General features: G+C 42.4%; 1 protein-coding gene across 1 annotated transcript in view; it reads left to right on the forward strand.

The window, feature by feature from the left end:
* Positions 1-16418, forward strand: part of LOC122990052 (diacylglycerol kinase theta) — a 40198-nt gene that overhangs the window by 7732 nt on the left and 16048 nt on the right. Inside the window, exons 3-16 of the mRNA XM_044363180.1 lie at positions 798-897; positions 4238-4323; positions 6092-6217; positions 7029-7182; positions 8700-8768; positions 8958-9058; positions 12165-12379; positions 12557-12647; positions 13075-13129; positions 13420-13481; positions 13710-13860; positions 14304-14342; positions 14483-14598; positions 15328-15479. Of these exons, the coding sequence (XP_044219115.1) occupies positions 798-897; positions 4238-4323; positions 6092-6217; positions 7029-7182; positions 8700-8768; positions 8958-9058; positions 12165-12379; positions 12557-12647; positions 13075-13129; positions 13420-13481; positions 13710-13860; positions 14304-14342; positions 14483-14598; positions 15328-15479 (1517 nt within the window). The remainder of the gene's footprint in view (positions 1-797; positions 898-4237; positions 4324-6091; positions 6218-7028; positions 7183-8699; positions 8769-8957; positions 9059-12164; positions 12380-12556; positions 12648-13074; positions 13130-13419; positions 13482-13709; positions 13861-14303; positions 14343-14482; positions 14599-15327; positions 15480-16418) is intronic.

A 16418-nucleotide genomic window follows, 5' to 3' on the forward strand; every position in this document is an offset into this window, starting at 1 on the left:
ACACATGGAAACACCTTAGCAACCACCTTAGCCACAAAGATTACACATTTATGGGCTTGTGACAAGCTGACATCATCTCATCGAGAAAGTTAAAAAGCCTTTGGGTAGCTGAAGCCCTCGCTTTTGTCTTGCAGGCAGCATTTCTACATATGTTTACCTCAAGTTTGGGAACTTTGACCATGTTTAACATCCGACATATAAGAGAAAATCATAAAAAAGCAGAATATGTCCCCTTTAACCACGGGGAAATGACAGGATCTGGTCTGGACAGGAGCATTCAACAGGACAAAGACAAAAACTTCCTCAGAGCTGAAGGTGAGGCAGAGATACTACGTGAGGTGAAGAAGAGTCAAAAATCCTTCTCAGAGTCATAACTGAACACAGACATGAAACACATATTGATGTCATTCAGTGCGACTTTCACTTCCTGACTATTTCATTATCTCTGATTTCCAATAAACCTCATAAATCCACTTAGAAACCAGAGATTAAAGAGGCTGCAGAACCTGAGAATCATCACGTTTAAGTTTTCTTCAGTAATCAGTGATCAGTGATAGTCGTCTGAACGTCATGTGACACTGCAGACAGATGATTCACATGACTTTATCGGAGACTGTTTGACTAAATGTGAACTAATACGACGTAAAAACGGGTCTTTTATGTGGTTTTGTGGCTGACGTGTCGCTGTCGGCATGTTTCCATCTCAAGATTAGCAAAAGGAAAGTGTTTTGTTTTTTTTTATCTTATTTCACCGAACGTCGTCATGCTAACGTGTCAACATGTGCTGCCCCCTGCAGGTCCCGGTGGCTCACTGCTTCAGTCCAGCTGGTCAGAAGAAACGTTTCTGCTGCGTCTGCAGGAAGCAAACGGAGGGAAGCACAGCGCTGCGCTGTGAAGGTCAGACCAGTACCGTCACCCGTTAGACCAGTTTAACTAACATCTACTATCAAGTGTATTATCACCGCAGGAAAAAACACTATTACAATGTCACACTATAGTGGCAAAGTCCCTCTTTTTGTTACTATACTTCCACCGCAGCTCAACAGGAAACACTGTCCGAGGAAACACAAAGAGGGGAAATTTTATTTATATAGCACCAAATCACAACAAAAGTCATCTCAGGGCACTTTTCACATTCCCGCCTTGAGCAGCACTTGGCGACAGCGGTAAGGAAAAACTCTCCTTTAACGGGAAGAAACCTCAAGCAGAACCGGACTCTAGGTGGACGGACATCTGCTTTGACCGGTCGGGTTGAGAGAGAGAGAAGAGGGTGGGGAGTGAGGGGTTGGGGGGGGGGGTAATATTACGTAAGTGAAAAAAGGCAGTCCTTGAAATTTGTTTTATGTGGGAGTTGAAGGACATATCCTGATCAAAGATAACACCCAGATTCTTTACGGTGGTGCTGGAGGCCAGGGTAAAGCCATCCAGAGTAGCCTAGCTTAGCACTGCTAGCCTAGCGCTACCAAAAAAATACAACAACTCCGAGGCTGCCAGCAAGACTGTACCTGTATGACGACTGTGTGATCTATTTTTCTAGTTTTAGTCAGTGCAGCTGCACCCTGGACCAGCTGGAGAGTCTTTAGAGACTTTTTAGGGCAGCCTGATAATAAGGAACTGCAATAATCCAGCCTAGAAGTAACAAATGTGAGGACTAGTTTTTCTGCATCTTTTTGGGACAGGATGTGCCTGATTTTTGCAATATTACATAGCTGAAAAAAGGCAGTCCTTGAAATTTGGGAGTTAAAGGACATATCCTGATCAAAGATAACTCCCAGATTCCTTACAGTGGTGCTGGAGGCCAGGGTAATGCCATCCAGAGTAGCTATATCATTAGATAATGTGTTTCTAAGGTGTTTAGGGCCAAACACAATAACTTCAGTTTTGTCTGATTTTAGTGGCAGAAAATTGCAGGTCATCCAGGTCTTTATGTCCTTAAGGCATGCTAGGAGTTTAGTTAACTGATTGGTTTCATCTGGCTCTATTGATAAATATATTTGGGTATCATCTGCATAGCGATGAACATTTATGGAGTGTTTCCGGATAATATCATCAAGAACAGAACCTTGAAAGACTGTAAATGTGTCAGATATCCACTTGATATGACTAACTCAGACTGATGAAGCCTCATATAAGCTTCACAGAGACTTTTAAATGCATTGAAAGCACATTTGAAGGCTCTTTTTAATATCCAGTATGAATTACAGCGAGGAAAAACCTCTTTCACTGTTCATATGGACACCTGACTGCTGGTTTATAAGACACACTGGGAACACTGGGAACCTGCACTTTGTGAACTTCTAGTTCATGTTGGCAGCTTGTAAGGTTAATTCTCATTTGTTCAAAGTTTTCTGTTGATTAGTTGTGAAAGATTTTCTTGCACAACTGATCATTATCAGATATTTTTTTACAGTTTCAACATGTTCCTGCTTTTCTCTGTTACACAAAAAAATAGTAGTAGAGAAACGGCAGAAGAATGAAATCAGCACATGCTTTGTAAACCTTGTTGTACAGAATGTGTGTCAGCTCCTGTCTTTAGACTCTTTCCCTCTGTCTGAGACTGCTATGAATGATTTTGCTGGTGTTGATGAAGAAATGCTCAGGAATGAAGTAAAGCAACTAAAACCCTCCACCTGCTCGCGTTGCCACATCCCAACACCTTCTTTAAGACTGTTTACTTGTCTAGAACTGCTAGTGTGAAGAAAAGTAATCTGAACCTTTCTTTTTTAAGTAAAAGTCTCTAAATGATTACCTAAATTTCATTTGAGAGTTTCAATCTGGCTTCCGTTCCTCGCCGCAGCACTGAGACGTCGTTAGTTAAAGGTGTAAATGAGCTGAGAACGGCCTTTTAGTTGCTCCCCAGGTGAGGACAAAGAACTACAGGGAGGCGACAATTAGTGTCTGTGGTCCTCGCTGCAGGAACAGTCTGCCGGAGGAGCTGAGAGCATCGCAACACCTTTAAAAGATATTTTAAGACCTTTTTAGCTCAGCGTTCTCTTAATCCATTTCATTTTAATCCAGGGTTTCCCACATACAGTCATTTATTCATGGCGGCCCGCTGCAAAATAAACATCGACCACAATTTAATTTACTATTTAAAATGGATAAAATCTAATTTCATCGTAGAGCCTCCTCTCTGAATCAAAACATGATGATGCTTTGATTCAGGAAGGATCGTCGTCGGCTTTTCCTGCAGAGAAAACGACTGAATAGAATCAAACCACAGTTATCAAACTCTCAGTATCTCATGAACACCTGCACACATTTGTCCACGTTAATCTATGTTCTTAACACAAAATACAGCCGGGTGGTCGAGATTAGCACGATAGCTGCATGCTATTTGCAGTGGAGCACCTTATCTACAGTATTGTTTAATAATTAATTGAAGAAAGAGCAGGTGTACGGCTGAACTGAGTTTTTACATTTAGCAACAGTGTGAATCCACCACATTTAAAGGATGAAAGGAAAATTAATCTGTGTAATTTTTGTTGCCTCAAAATATTCAAATACAAGCAGCTGGTCGGTTGAAAACAAACAAGTCTATGACTTCCTGAAAGTTTGTTCATTTACATGTAAAGACGTTGAGCTGCTGCCGCTGAGTGTTTTTACTGAAGCTCAGCTGCTGTCCTGCAGGAAACGGAGCAGTGACAGTGAGTTTAGACCGGACAGACGACAGGAAGTAGAGAACAGACACCTGCAGGGCTCAGGAGGGAAAATATCAAAAAAATGCTGCTCATAAAGTTAGTAAATGACTTAGTTTTACCTTCTATTTACTATATTTAAGTATAAATAAGTATCACTGCGTTTAGATTGTTCACAGGCTGTTATTATGTTCAATAATTCAACTGTAAACTAAAATGAAACTAGAAGGTTTTATTAATAACATACTCAGTGTACAGAAGTCAAGTTTTATCTATAATGAGATGCTGAAATGTGTAAAATTGTGCCGTACAGGCTGTTAAGTTCCTGAGCAGATGTTTGTTGTGACTTGTGGCTGAACCTGTGACCTCTGACCTCACATTCCAGACACAAGCTGTGAGTCAGATTACATGTCAGCGATATAACAGCAGTGTAATATAAGACGTTACGTTCCTGTCTGACAGCTACTGCGGCGGTGGGTTTTTAGTTATGAGTCACAGTAAATAACTGGCCATAACGTGTGTGTGTGTGTGTGTGTGTGTGTGTGTGTGTGTGTGTGTGTGTGTGTGTGTGTGTGTGTGTGTGTGTGTGTGTGTGTCAGTGTGTGAGCTGCAGGTCCACACTGACTGCGCCGTCTTCAGCTGCGCCGACTGTCGCAGTTGTCACCTGGACGGGACTCTGGAGCAGGTGAGTCCTGACGTGTTCTGAAACTGAAGGTATAGACTGAGTTACAACTGTAGATGTTTAATGAGTAACTACACACTAAGATGTTGTTGTTGTTGTTGTTTTTTTTACACTGTACACATGATCACAGATGTCTGTTGTTGGTGTATGATGGTGATTTTTTTCAACAATACACATATTGTGTGTAAAAAAAAAAAACAAACAAACTGCTTTTTCTGCTCAGGATTAGCTTATTTCTGTCTGCTTGGATTTGAAAATTCAGTTCCTCACCTCCCTAAACATGATGTCATTTTATTTATTTTTATTTATTTATTTATTTGGATCCCCGTTAGCCAATACCAAGGTAGCAACTACTCTTTCTGTTGTCCACACACGTAAACATTACATCATAATGCAAAACAATAGCGTGATAAAGTCCTTTTAAAGGTAAAGGCAATAATAGCAAGTTCCCACATTATATCTAAATAATCAATAAAAAACATTTGATACAGCTCAGAAATGGTTGTTATCACTAAAAACAGCACATACAGTGTTTAGGAATAAAATGACTTAACGATCATATGGTCACATGTTCTGCTTCTTATTGGAGAGAAGCTGATGTTCTGGTGATAAGCGAGACTCTGACGTCTGTCGCATATATGAAGACGGCAGAGAGGCTGGTTTCATCTTTAAAAGCTTGTTATATTATCCATTGTGTCAAATCTGCATCTGAAAAGTAACTAAAGCTGTCAAATAAATGTAGTGGAGTAGAAGGTATAAAGTAGCATCACATGGAAATACTCAAGTAAAGTACAAGAACCTCAACATCGTACTTAAGTAAACAGCAGGAAGTTAAAGTAAATCAACATTTGTTGTCTTTAAAGCAGCAGCAGTTCTCAGTGTTTCAGGTTCTCGGCAGCATCTCGCAGAAGTCGCCACAGTTCTTCTTCTGCTGCTTCTGTCTCTTCGTGTTAATCCCAGACTGACTCCATGATGTGGAGATCAGACACTGATGATAGTTCATTATGACTCCGGCTGCAGACGATCAGACGCCTCACTGATGCTGCTGCTGCTTTATGGAAAAGAATCTAAACATCTAAAGTGATTAAAACATTTGCACAGCACAAAACAAACGATTAGACGACAGCGAACAACGTCTGCACAGATCAAACTGGATTATAAACAGTGTGTGGGCGTTTAGACACAGTGTCACTGTCAGGGTTTCTACTAGTAACAGTGATCTACAGTAGGAACTGGAGCTGACTGGACACTGTGTGTGTGTGTGTGTGTGTGTGTGTTGGTGTCAGATTAATGACTAACCTGATTGAGTGTTATTGATCAGAGTTCAGTCTGACTGATCGCCCGACACCTGCCGCCGTCACACACTCTTTAATCAAAGACTTCTTGTGAGAACAAGTGGAGTAGAGTGAATGAAGAGGTTTGAATGTGTGTGTGTGGATTGATCGGTCACACATAGCTGTTGATTAAAATCAATAGCATGGAGCTGAAAACCAGTTCGGCCATCAACAGGAAACCAGCAGCAGACGTCAGAGATGGACTAATAGCTCGATAGCTGACAGGAAGCGGTCATCAAAATTCAGCCGATATATTCGTTCAGTCATTGATCTGTGAATCAGGCGTGACGGCCCTCGTCCCGCGGCTTCCTGTCTCTTCCCTCCATCTTCATGTGGTGGACTTATGGCGACACACACAGTTCATCCACAGTGTTTAATGTGGCAGAAATCTACTTATATGAATAAGCCTGAACAGGATCTACTTTGTGTCGTTGCAGGATACGTTCCACCACCACTGGAGGGAGGATAACCTAGCGTCGGCGGCGAGGTGTGAGGTTTGTCGGCGTTCCCGTGGTTCATCTGACGTCCTGGCGGGGATGAGGTGTGAGTGGTGCGGCATCACGGTAAGAACCAGCTGAGAACCACAACCACACAGCTCCACGTGACGATCCTACAGCGGAGGCTGGTAGTAAAGGACGAGTTCAGTCAGTGTGTTAAACCAGCAGTCAGGTGTCTGTAATCATTGTGATGGAGGCCAAAACACACAGTGTGTCCACACAGTCATTTCAAAGTCTGTGTGAAGCTTCTATTCAGCTTCATCAGTCTGAGTTAGTCATATCAAGTGGATATCTGACACATTTACAGTCTTTTTAGCATCAAATTCCCTCTTTGGGAAGAGCTGCAGGTGGAAGTATAGTAACAAAAAGAGGAACTTTGGCACTAAAAAGACTGTAACGTTGAAAGATATCTACTTGATTTGACTCATTTGGACGCTGAAGCTTCATATTAGCTTCAGATAAACTTTTAAATACATTTTTGTCCCCCATCACTTCCATTGTAAGGTCATTATGAAGGGATCTTCTAATGGTCAGTATGAACAGGACGAATGATTACAGCAAGAAACACAGCTTTAATGTTCCTTTAGACTCCTGACTGTTGGTTTAAGACACACTGGAAAAAGTGTGAACTGTCCTTTAATGCACCTTCAGAGTCACTGTGTCACCTGCTTTTAAATTTGATTACTTGCAAATAGAGATGAGATTATTTGGTTTCATCAACAGCTTTAGATAAATCTGTGCAGGAAATTTTAACAGTAGAATTTTGGCTTGTCAGCTGATAAATAAACTCTCAAATATCAATACCAGCCTCAAAAAAAATGTCATTGTGTGTGTGTGTTTTTGATATTTCTTCATGCTGTCTGTGTCGTCTCTGCAGAGCCACGTGTCGTGTTACCTCAGCGTGCCACCAGAGTGCACTATGGGACGTCTGCGCTGCATGCTGCTGCATCCGGCCTGCGTCCGCCTCGACTCCAGAAACTTCAGCAAGATGCACTGTTACCGCATCACCGAGAGCTGCAGCCAAGACCTGGGTACACATGCACACACACACACGCACGCACACACACACACACACACACCTCCAGACCACATCCTCTCTGCTGCTGCTCACACAAACTGTGTGTGAAGCAGAAACACTCGTTTCATTTCCTGACGCTTCTCTCTGATCTGAGCTGTGAAACTAAAGGATGTTTTTCACAAAATCGTGATGTTGATAACGGTGACTGTGTCTGTCCCGCTTGATGTGTAATATCTGTTGATTCCAGCCGTGGAAGAAGTACTCAGATCCTTTTCTTAAGTAAATGTAAAAATACTCCATTACAAGTAAAAGTCCTGCATGAAAAGTAAAAGTACACAAGTGCGACCAGGTAAATTTACTTGAGGTACTAAAAGTAACAGGAAATGAGGCTGCGACTACATCAAATACATCTAATAAAGTACATTATTAATACTGGTGAATCAGTGCATAAGCAGTAATTTGTAGTTATTTGATCTTCAGGAGTCACAAGATAAATCTGACTGGGAGATGATCATTTGTGTAGCATGCAGTAGAAACTGCATCCAAATGTATGTTTTTTTCTCTCATCTTTGCATTTTTGTGAAGTTTTTGTGAGTTTTACTTCTATTAAACTGCTGGTTTAATCTTAAATAATGCAGCATAATTTAGAAGCTTGTCTTCAAGTAAAATCTTTATCTGATAAATAACTAAAGCTGTCACATAAATGTAGTGGAGTAGAAAGTACAATATTTCCTTCTGAAATGTAGTGGAGTGGAAGTATAAAGTAGCATTGAGTGACTTAAGTAAATATACTATCTAAACAGTTCTTGTTTTAAAGTCAACAGTGAGGTTAGTTGATCATTTCAGAATAAGTTGAACATTGTTTCTTCACATTGCTGTAAAGTTTTTCACACACTCACAGCTTTAGTTTCTTTTGGGGATGACCTCAAAGCCACAACAAATACATTTTTAGAGGTTGATGATTCGATGCAGCAGAGAGCAGGCGGGAAAATGTATTTTTTTTGTGATTTTTGTGAACTTGTCCTTTAAGTCTTTTCATCTCTTAAAAACTATTAGAAAGTGAAAGCAGCTGTTTGTTTTTTATTTCTCGGCCAAAGTGCACAAAGAAAAGACACCATTTCCAAGAATTTACAAACTGAAACTGAGAGGAAAACTATATTCAAGGCTATATAAGACAATTAAGAAGATATTAGATATAGTTTTTGCCAGGACTGCAGTGACTCAACCAATTTAACTTCATGATGTTCCTAAACTCAATATTTAAAATGTTTCTTCTCTTTTCCTTATGTTTCCTTGTTTATTGTTTTCCACAATTCCAGCCCTTTAAAACTGACACAAATTCTCCAAAAATAACAAAGTTTGACAATTTCAAATCCGTCTGCACATTGTTTGAGCCGCCTATTTTAAAGCTTTTAAGCCCAACTCTGTCCTAAACTTACTGCATCGTGATTCTAAACCATCAGGAAGTTCTCGAGCCTTAAATATCTGCTGTTATCTCTCTGACTGACTTTCTCACTGTGTTTTTATCAGATAACTCGGATGACGTCGATCCATCCGCTGCGGTGTCAAAAGACGGTCAGCCGGCTGCTTCAGACCCCGGTCAGTTCACACACCGAATCTTTCACACTGACCTGTCGCTCAAACGTTACAAACTTATGTTGTTTGTCCAAACTTTGTTCAAACTCACAGAACCCAAAGATACCAATCTTTATGTGTGTGTGTGTGTGTGTGTGTGTGTGTGTGTGTGTGTGTGTGTGTGTGTGTGTGTGTGTGTGCTCTGTCTCACAGGTAAACAGTTTCTCAAGGTGTTTGACGGTGATGATGCAGCCAAGCGTGGAAACTTCCGACTGATCTCCATTTTAAGAGCCACCAGAAATGAGGAAGTGGTGGTGAGAAATCTGCTTCTTCAAAACATTTTACACACTGCCACTGCTATTTTTATCACTACTACTACGTCTAACACCACTACTATTACTACTACCACCTACAGAGCAGATATCCCGTGTACAGTAAAAAAAAAAACTTAGTAGAAAAATCCTAAGTAAGTCATATATGTATCTGTCTTTTAAAATAAAATCAGGTAAAACAGGTTTAAGTTTAGGTTTTATGCAGAATTTGATTATCAAAGCAGCAAAATGTCCAAAAGTCCAGAATAAGTAACTGGTTTCAGAAAATATTCCATATGTTGAGCTTAAGCTCAATTTTAAGCTATGTGAGAGTGCTGAAATTTTCTCCATCTCATTCAGATAAAAACACCTCAGTGCTCTGTCTAACAGTGCAGTACCCGTGTAGTCCTGCAGGTGTCTAACAGTGCAGTACCCGTGTAGTCCTGCAGGTGTCTAACAGTGCAGTACCCGTGTAGTCCTGCAGGAGTCTAACAGTGCAGTACCCGTGTAGTCCTGCAGGTGTCTAACAGTGCAGTACCCGTGTTGTCCTGCAGGAGTCTAACAGTGCAGTACCCGTGTAGTCCTGCAGGAGTCTAACAGTGTAGTACCCCTGTTGTCCTGCAGGAGTCTAACAGTGTAGTACCCGTGTTGTCCTGCAGGAGTCTAACAGTGCAGTACCCGTGTAGTCCTGCAGGAGTCTAACAGTGTAGTACCCGTGTAGTCCTGCAGGAGTCTAACAGTGCAGTACCCATGTTGTTCTGCAGGAGTCTAACAGTGCAGTACCCGTGTAGTCCTGCAGGAGTCTAACAGTGCAGTACCCGTGTAGTCCTGCAGGAGTCTAACAGTGCAGTACCCGTGTTGTTCTGCAGGAGTCTAACAGTGCAGTACCCATGTTGTTCTGCAGGAGTCTAACAGTGTAGTACCCTTGTTGATCTGCAGGAGTCTAACAGTGTAGTACCCTTGTTGTTCTGCAGGAGTCTAACAGTGTAGTACCCTTGTTGATCTGCAGGAGTCTAACAGTGCAGTACCCGTGTTGTCCTGCAGGAGTCTAACAGTGCAGTACCCGTGTTGTTCTGCAGGAGTCTAACAGTGCAGTACCCATGTTGTTCTGCAGGAGTCTAACAGTGTAGTACCTCTGTTGTCCTGCAGGAGTCTAACAGTGTAGTACCCTTGTTGTTCTGCAGGAGTCTAACAGTGTAGTACCCTTGTTGATCTGCAGGAGTCTAACAGTGCAGTACCCGTGTTGTCCTGCAGGAGTCTAACAGTGCAGTACCCGTGTTGTTCTGCAGGAGTCTAACAGTGCAGTACCCATGTTGTTCTGCAGGAGTCTAACAGTGCAGTACCCTTGTTGTCCTGCAGGAGTCTAACAGTGCAGTACCCATGTTGTCCTGCAGGAGTCTAACAGTGCAGTACTCGTGTTGTCCTGCAGGTGTCTAACAGTGTAGTACCCGTGTTGTTCTGCAGGAGTCTAACAGTGTAGTACCCGTGCTGTTCTGCAGGAGTCTAACAGTGTAGTACCCGTGCTGTTCTGCAGGAGTCTAACAGTGTAGCACCCGTGTTGTTCTGCAGGAGTCTAACAGTGCAGTACCCGTGTTGTTCCGCAGGAGTCTAACAGTGCAGTACCCTTGTTGATCTGCAGGAGTCTAACAGTGTAGTACCCGTGTTGTCCTGCAGGAGTCTAACAGTGCAATACCCGTGTTGTCCTGCAGGTGTCTAACAGTGCAGTACTCGTGTTGTCCTGCAGGTGTCTAACAGTGTAGTACCCGTGTTGTTCTGCAGGAGTCTAACAGTGTAGTACCCGTGCTGTTCTGCAGGAGTCTAACAGTGTAGTACCCGTGCTGTTCTGCAGGAGTCTAACAGTGTAGCACCCGTGTTGTTCTGCAGGAGTCTAACAGTGCAGTACCCGTGCTGTTCTGCAGGAGTCTAACAGTGCAGTACCCGTGCTGTTCTGCAGGAGTCTAACAGTGTAGTACCCGTGTTGTTCTGCAGGAGTCTAACAGTGTAGTACCCGTGTTGTTCTGCAGGAGTCTAACAGTGCAGTACCCGTGCTGTTCTGCAGGAGTCTAACAGTGTAGTACCCATGTTGTTCTGCAGGAGTCTAACAGTGCAGTACCCGTGTTGTCCTGCAGGAGTCTAACAGTGCAGTACCCATGTTGTCCTGCAGGAGTCTAACAGTGCAGTACCCATGTTGTTCTGCAGGAGTCTAACAGTGTAGTACTCGTGCTGTTCTGCAGGAGTCTAACAGTGCAGTACCTCTGTTGTCCTGCAGGAGTCTAACAGTGCAGTACCCATGTTGTCCTGCAGGAGTCTAACAGTGCAGTACCCATGTTGTTCTGCAGGAGTCTAACAGTGCAGTACCTCTGTTGTCCTGCAGGAGTCTAACAGTGTAGTACCCGTGTTGTTCTGCAGGAGTCTAACAGTGTAGTACCCGTGTTGTTCTGCAGGAGTCTAACAGTGCAGTACCCATGTTGTTCTGCAGGTGTCTAACAGTGCAGTACCCATGTTGTCCTGCAGGAGTCTAACAGTGCAGTACCCATGTTCTTCTGCAGGAGTCTAACAGTGCAGTACCCATGTTGTTCTGCAGGTGTCTAACAGTGCAGTACCCATGTTGTTCTGCAGGTGTCTAACAGTGCAGTACCCATGTTGTCCTGCAGGTGTCTAACAGTGCAGTACCCATGTTGTTCTGCAGGTGTCTAACAGTGCAGTACCCATGTTGTCCTGCAGGTGTCTAACAGTGCAGTACCCATGTTGTCCTGCAGGAGTCTAACAGTGCAGTACCCATGTTGTCCTGCAGGAGTCTAACAGTGCAGTACCCGTGTTGTCCTGCAGGTGTCTAACAGTGCAGTACCCATGTTGTTCTGCAGGTGTCTAACAGTGCAGTACCCATGTTGTCCTGCAGGAGTCTAACAGTGTAGTACCTCTGTTGTCCTGCAGGAGTCTAACAGTGCAGTACCCTTGTTGTTCTGCAGGAGTCTAACAGTGCAGTACCCATGTTGTTCTGCAGGAGTCTAACAGTGCAGTACCCTTGTTGTCCTGCAGGAGTCTAACAGTGCAGTACCCGTGTTGTCCTGCAGGAGTTTAACAGTGTAGTACCTCTGTTGTCCTGCAGGATGCGGCGCTCAGAGCCTTCTACCTCCCTGACGAACCACAGGACTTTGAGCTTCATGAGATCGGCGGTCTGCAGCGTCTCCATAGTGATGACATCCTGAACCGGAACGGCAGTCCGGATAACAGGAGCTCGCTGAAGGATGGCGGTGACACCTGGCTGCTGAGGGCCAAACCCCGAGATACTGAGGTCATCAAGGTGTACGCCAGCTGGCCCAGGTCAGCGGGATGATCTTTTATTCTACAAATGTAAAAGGAACAAAGTGCACAAGTTAGATTTCGTAGACTCTTTCTTATATTTTACCAGTAAATGATCCCTTAATTTGCCCAGATGTGCTGTTTTTTTCTCCAGATTGTTAATGTTTTTACCTGTGTGTGTATGTTTGTGGGTTTCAGGTCGGGTGCAGGTTTCGTCTCTGTCTCTGTCTCTAAGAACAGCACGGCAGCTTCAGTCCTCACTGAGGTCCTCAGTCAGCTGGACAGACAGGTAGAGACGAGCTCCTACAGGCAGATGTTGTTAAACGTTGCCCTAAAAACGTTTGGAGGTCTGCTGAAATACTGTTAAGAAAGTTTATCATTTTCTCCAGAACAGGAACTATGAGTGACCCTGAAGTCTTCTTAAGATGAGCACAGAGAAACTTTCCTCCATGTTTTTACTTGAACTTGATGATATAAAATATTAACTTTAAATAAATGGAAAAAGCAGCAAATCCTCACACTGGAGACACTGCAAAAAGAATTCATTTCAACAATTAACTGATTATCAAACTCGTTGCCGATTTTTTTTATTTATTTTTTTTATCTCCTAATAATTTCAACTCCATGTATATTATACTTGTATTGCTGCTGGTGTATTTATGAATGAATGTTTAGTTTGTGTTGGAGCTTCTGTTGATCAGTTTGTGTTGTTTCAGGATGAAGACGTGTCCAGATTCTACCTGCTGGAGGTTCTCATGAGCAGCAAACAAGGTAAGTTTAAAGAATTATCAAGTCTGAGCTGTCAATAACAGTTTATTCTCATCCTCATAATGGATGACTCATCACATGTGACGTGTATGATGATGATGATGATGATGATGATGATGATGAACATCCCTTTAAAAAAAAAAAAAAAAAAGCTTCAAAATGCCTCGATCATGGCTGTCAGAGCAGACTGAGGAACGTTCAGAGTTTAACTGGTCTGTGTGATAATAACACAGTAGTGACATCATAAACAGGAGGTCAGAAGGTCGTGACCTCTCTCCTCTCTGTGTCCTCAGTGCAGAGACAGACGCTGACGCCTCAGGAGAAGATCCTGGACAAACTGCAGGAGATCAGGAAGGTAAGAGGAGCTACAACACAGCAAATCTCATTTTTTATCTCTATTTTACTTGAGTCTAAGATTTAAACTACTTTACTGACAGCAGAAGTAAATAAACACACAGCTAGATGAACCAACAGATAAATTAATTATTGGTTAAACAGCATAAAAAGGTGCTCTATGTTAGACGTTCAGTTCGAGCTGTGACTCCTGTCGTGACGTCAGACTTGTTGTCGTTGTGTTCCTCAGACGTCTCTGCGGCAGATGAACCAGACTCGGTTCTACATCGTTGAGAACAAGAACCGGTCGGTGCAGGTCGGCCTGCTGATCGGAGGACTGCCCCCCCTGCTGAACAAAGACGAGTACACCCGGCTGATCCAGGAACACCTGAGCATCAAGAGTGAGTCTGCAGCGAATACACCTGAAAAAAACCAGAGTTCTGCTCCACATGACACACAAACCTGATGTAAAATATTAATGAATACAGACACACGATGACACGTTTATAATAGACAGTGATGGAAAGTAACTAAGTACATCTACTCAAATACTGTGTTTTAACTTTATACTTCCACTTATTTATGTACTTTTACTGTAGGAGGATTTTTCATGCAGGACTTTTACTTATAATGAAGTATTTTTACATGTCTGTATTGGTACTTTTACTGCAGTTAAGTACTTCTTGCATCACTGATGATGAAATATAGATGAGGATGAAGAGTCTCAGCACATCTCTCCTCTGTTTGCTTCTTATTGAGGTCAGTTCACAGCAGGACTGTTCATATAACTCCCCCTCCTCCTCCTCCTCCTCCTCCTCCTCCTCCTCCTCCTCTCTCTCTGCAGGTCACCTGGTCACCATCAGCCAAATCTATGCCAGTCAAGGTGAGACGGTTGTCATGGAAACAACTCTCCAACAAAATATAACACAGAGTTAATACAGCCTATACATGCCTGTGTCTTTACTGTGTGTGTGTGTGTGTGTGTGTGTGTGTGTGTGTGTGTGTGTGTGTGTGTGTGTTCAGGTGCGGTGGCGTTGCAGATCTCGTGTTTCTCTGAAGCCGAGAGGATCTACATGTTGGCTAAAGACACGTCTGTCAACAATAAGACGCTCAGTTCGTTCGTCATCCCAGAGATCCTGGTAAACAACATGATACACTGACACATATCACAACAACCTGTTTACTGTACTGAACCTATAAACCATCATCACGGTGGTGATGAAGGTCGTCTGTGTGAATGTGGAACTTCTTCTTCAGTCTTAGAAGACGAGTGACGTCGCTCATTTAAACCAGCAGGAATTACTTTCAATCATCAAACTTCTGATTTCTGTCCCTGTAATCAGAAGAAATGCACATGAAATATATAAATAAACAAATATCAATAAATATAAAGACAACATTACGCTAACACCAAGCTAACAGCGGGTCGGTGGTTTGTCAGCCACTCAGAATGAAACATGAGGATTTAATGCAGATTCCTGGAAGTCAGCAGGTCTGATGGAGCAGAGACTCCTGCTGTCAGTCTGTTGTTGGAGCAGCTGATAAAAACTGGAACATTTAGTTTGTAGATTAAAACCTTTATTTTATATTTTCAACAGAGAACTTGCTGCTACAGGATCTGCTGACAGGTTTCTGTGCAAAAGCTCTTAACAGAGGGAAACCTTCTACAAACATGACATCATTAGCTGCTGTTTAACGAGTGAAGAGTCACTGCAGTGATGGAGGATTTTCTGCTTCCGCCTACAAATCATATTTGTCTCCATCAAACACCAGATCTCACTCTGAGCGGCCTGATTTAGTTCAGATTTAACTATTTTTAGTTTCGTTTCGGTTTCCTATTCAGTGATTCAGTTGTTGTGGTCTTTCAGCATAATAAACTGGGACAAGACGTCTGTCCTCTGCTGGTGTTTGTCAACCCGAAGAGCGGCGGACTGAAAGGCCGAGAGCTTCTCTACAACTTCAGGAAACTTCTGAACCCTCATCAGGTCTTTGACATTTCCAGCGGAGGACCGCTGGCTGGGTGAGAACCAACCGAACACTCAAGAGGACGGATCATCATAGTCTCACACCTGCATGTTTACGTGTCCAGTTGTTTGTTGAATCCATGCAGAATATCTTAGATATTCATCTTAGCACTTCTAGAGGATCATAATAGTGTTTTTGTGCATTTTAGCTCATTAATCAGGTATCATTCTCAGGGTTCTCAGGGTTTCTGCAGGCGTCCTGAGACAACTTCCTGTCCGCAGGTGTTGAATATCGTCCCTGCTGCTGTAGACAGTAACATTATGTTCTACGTCTATAAACTACAGTGAGACTGAGCTGCAGGAAGCTGTTTCATCCTTCTTTGTGGAGTTTCAGTCGGCAGCATCAGATCTGCAGCAAACACTGTCACTGCTGCAGCGACAGGAAGTTCCTCCGCTCTGAGGACAAGACGACAGTTTAGAGACAAACTTACATTCATTATTTTTTAATTATTTAATCCATCCATCACTCTAACGCCTCTTGTCTGGCTCAAGCATTAATTTAATTAATTATATCATTAGGAATTATTATTATTATACTGCCGGAAAGTAATGAAAAATGTGATGTCATAATAAATAACTGAGCATCATATTGTTCCTACTGGTTCGGTGGTGTTAAATTTCCTTCTATGTGATATTAAAAAGGTCTTAAAAAGTCTTAAATACTTTAATTAAAACAATCATTAGAACAAGAATTAAAACAGAAATTTTACATAAGAAATTAGTCTAATTAATGACTAATTTCTGGTCATATTTCTGCTGCTCAAATAGGATTATAAAACCCTTTTAAATAAAATATGCTGTAAAGAACTTTTCACCCACTGAGGGAAAGTAGTTCATACATTTTAGAGCCTTTAACTGGAACATTTACATAAGACAGCAGGTTTCTCTGAGAAAGCAGGTTACACAGGAAACCTGAGGATGTATTTACACGCACT

Source organism: Thunnus albacares, chromosome 10, assembly GCF_914725855.1.
Source record: "Thunnus albacares chromosome 10, fThuAlb1.1, whole genome shotgun sequence".
NCBI lineage: Eukaryota > Metazoa > Chordata > Actinopteri > Scombriformes > Scombridae > Thunnus > Thunnus albacares.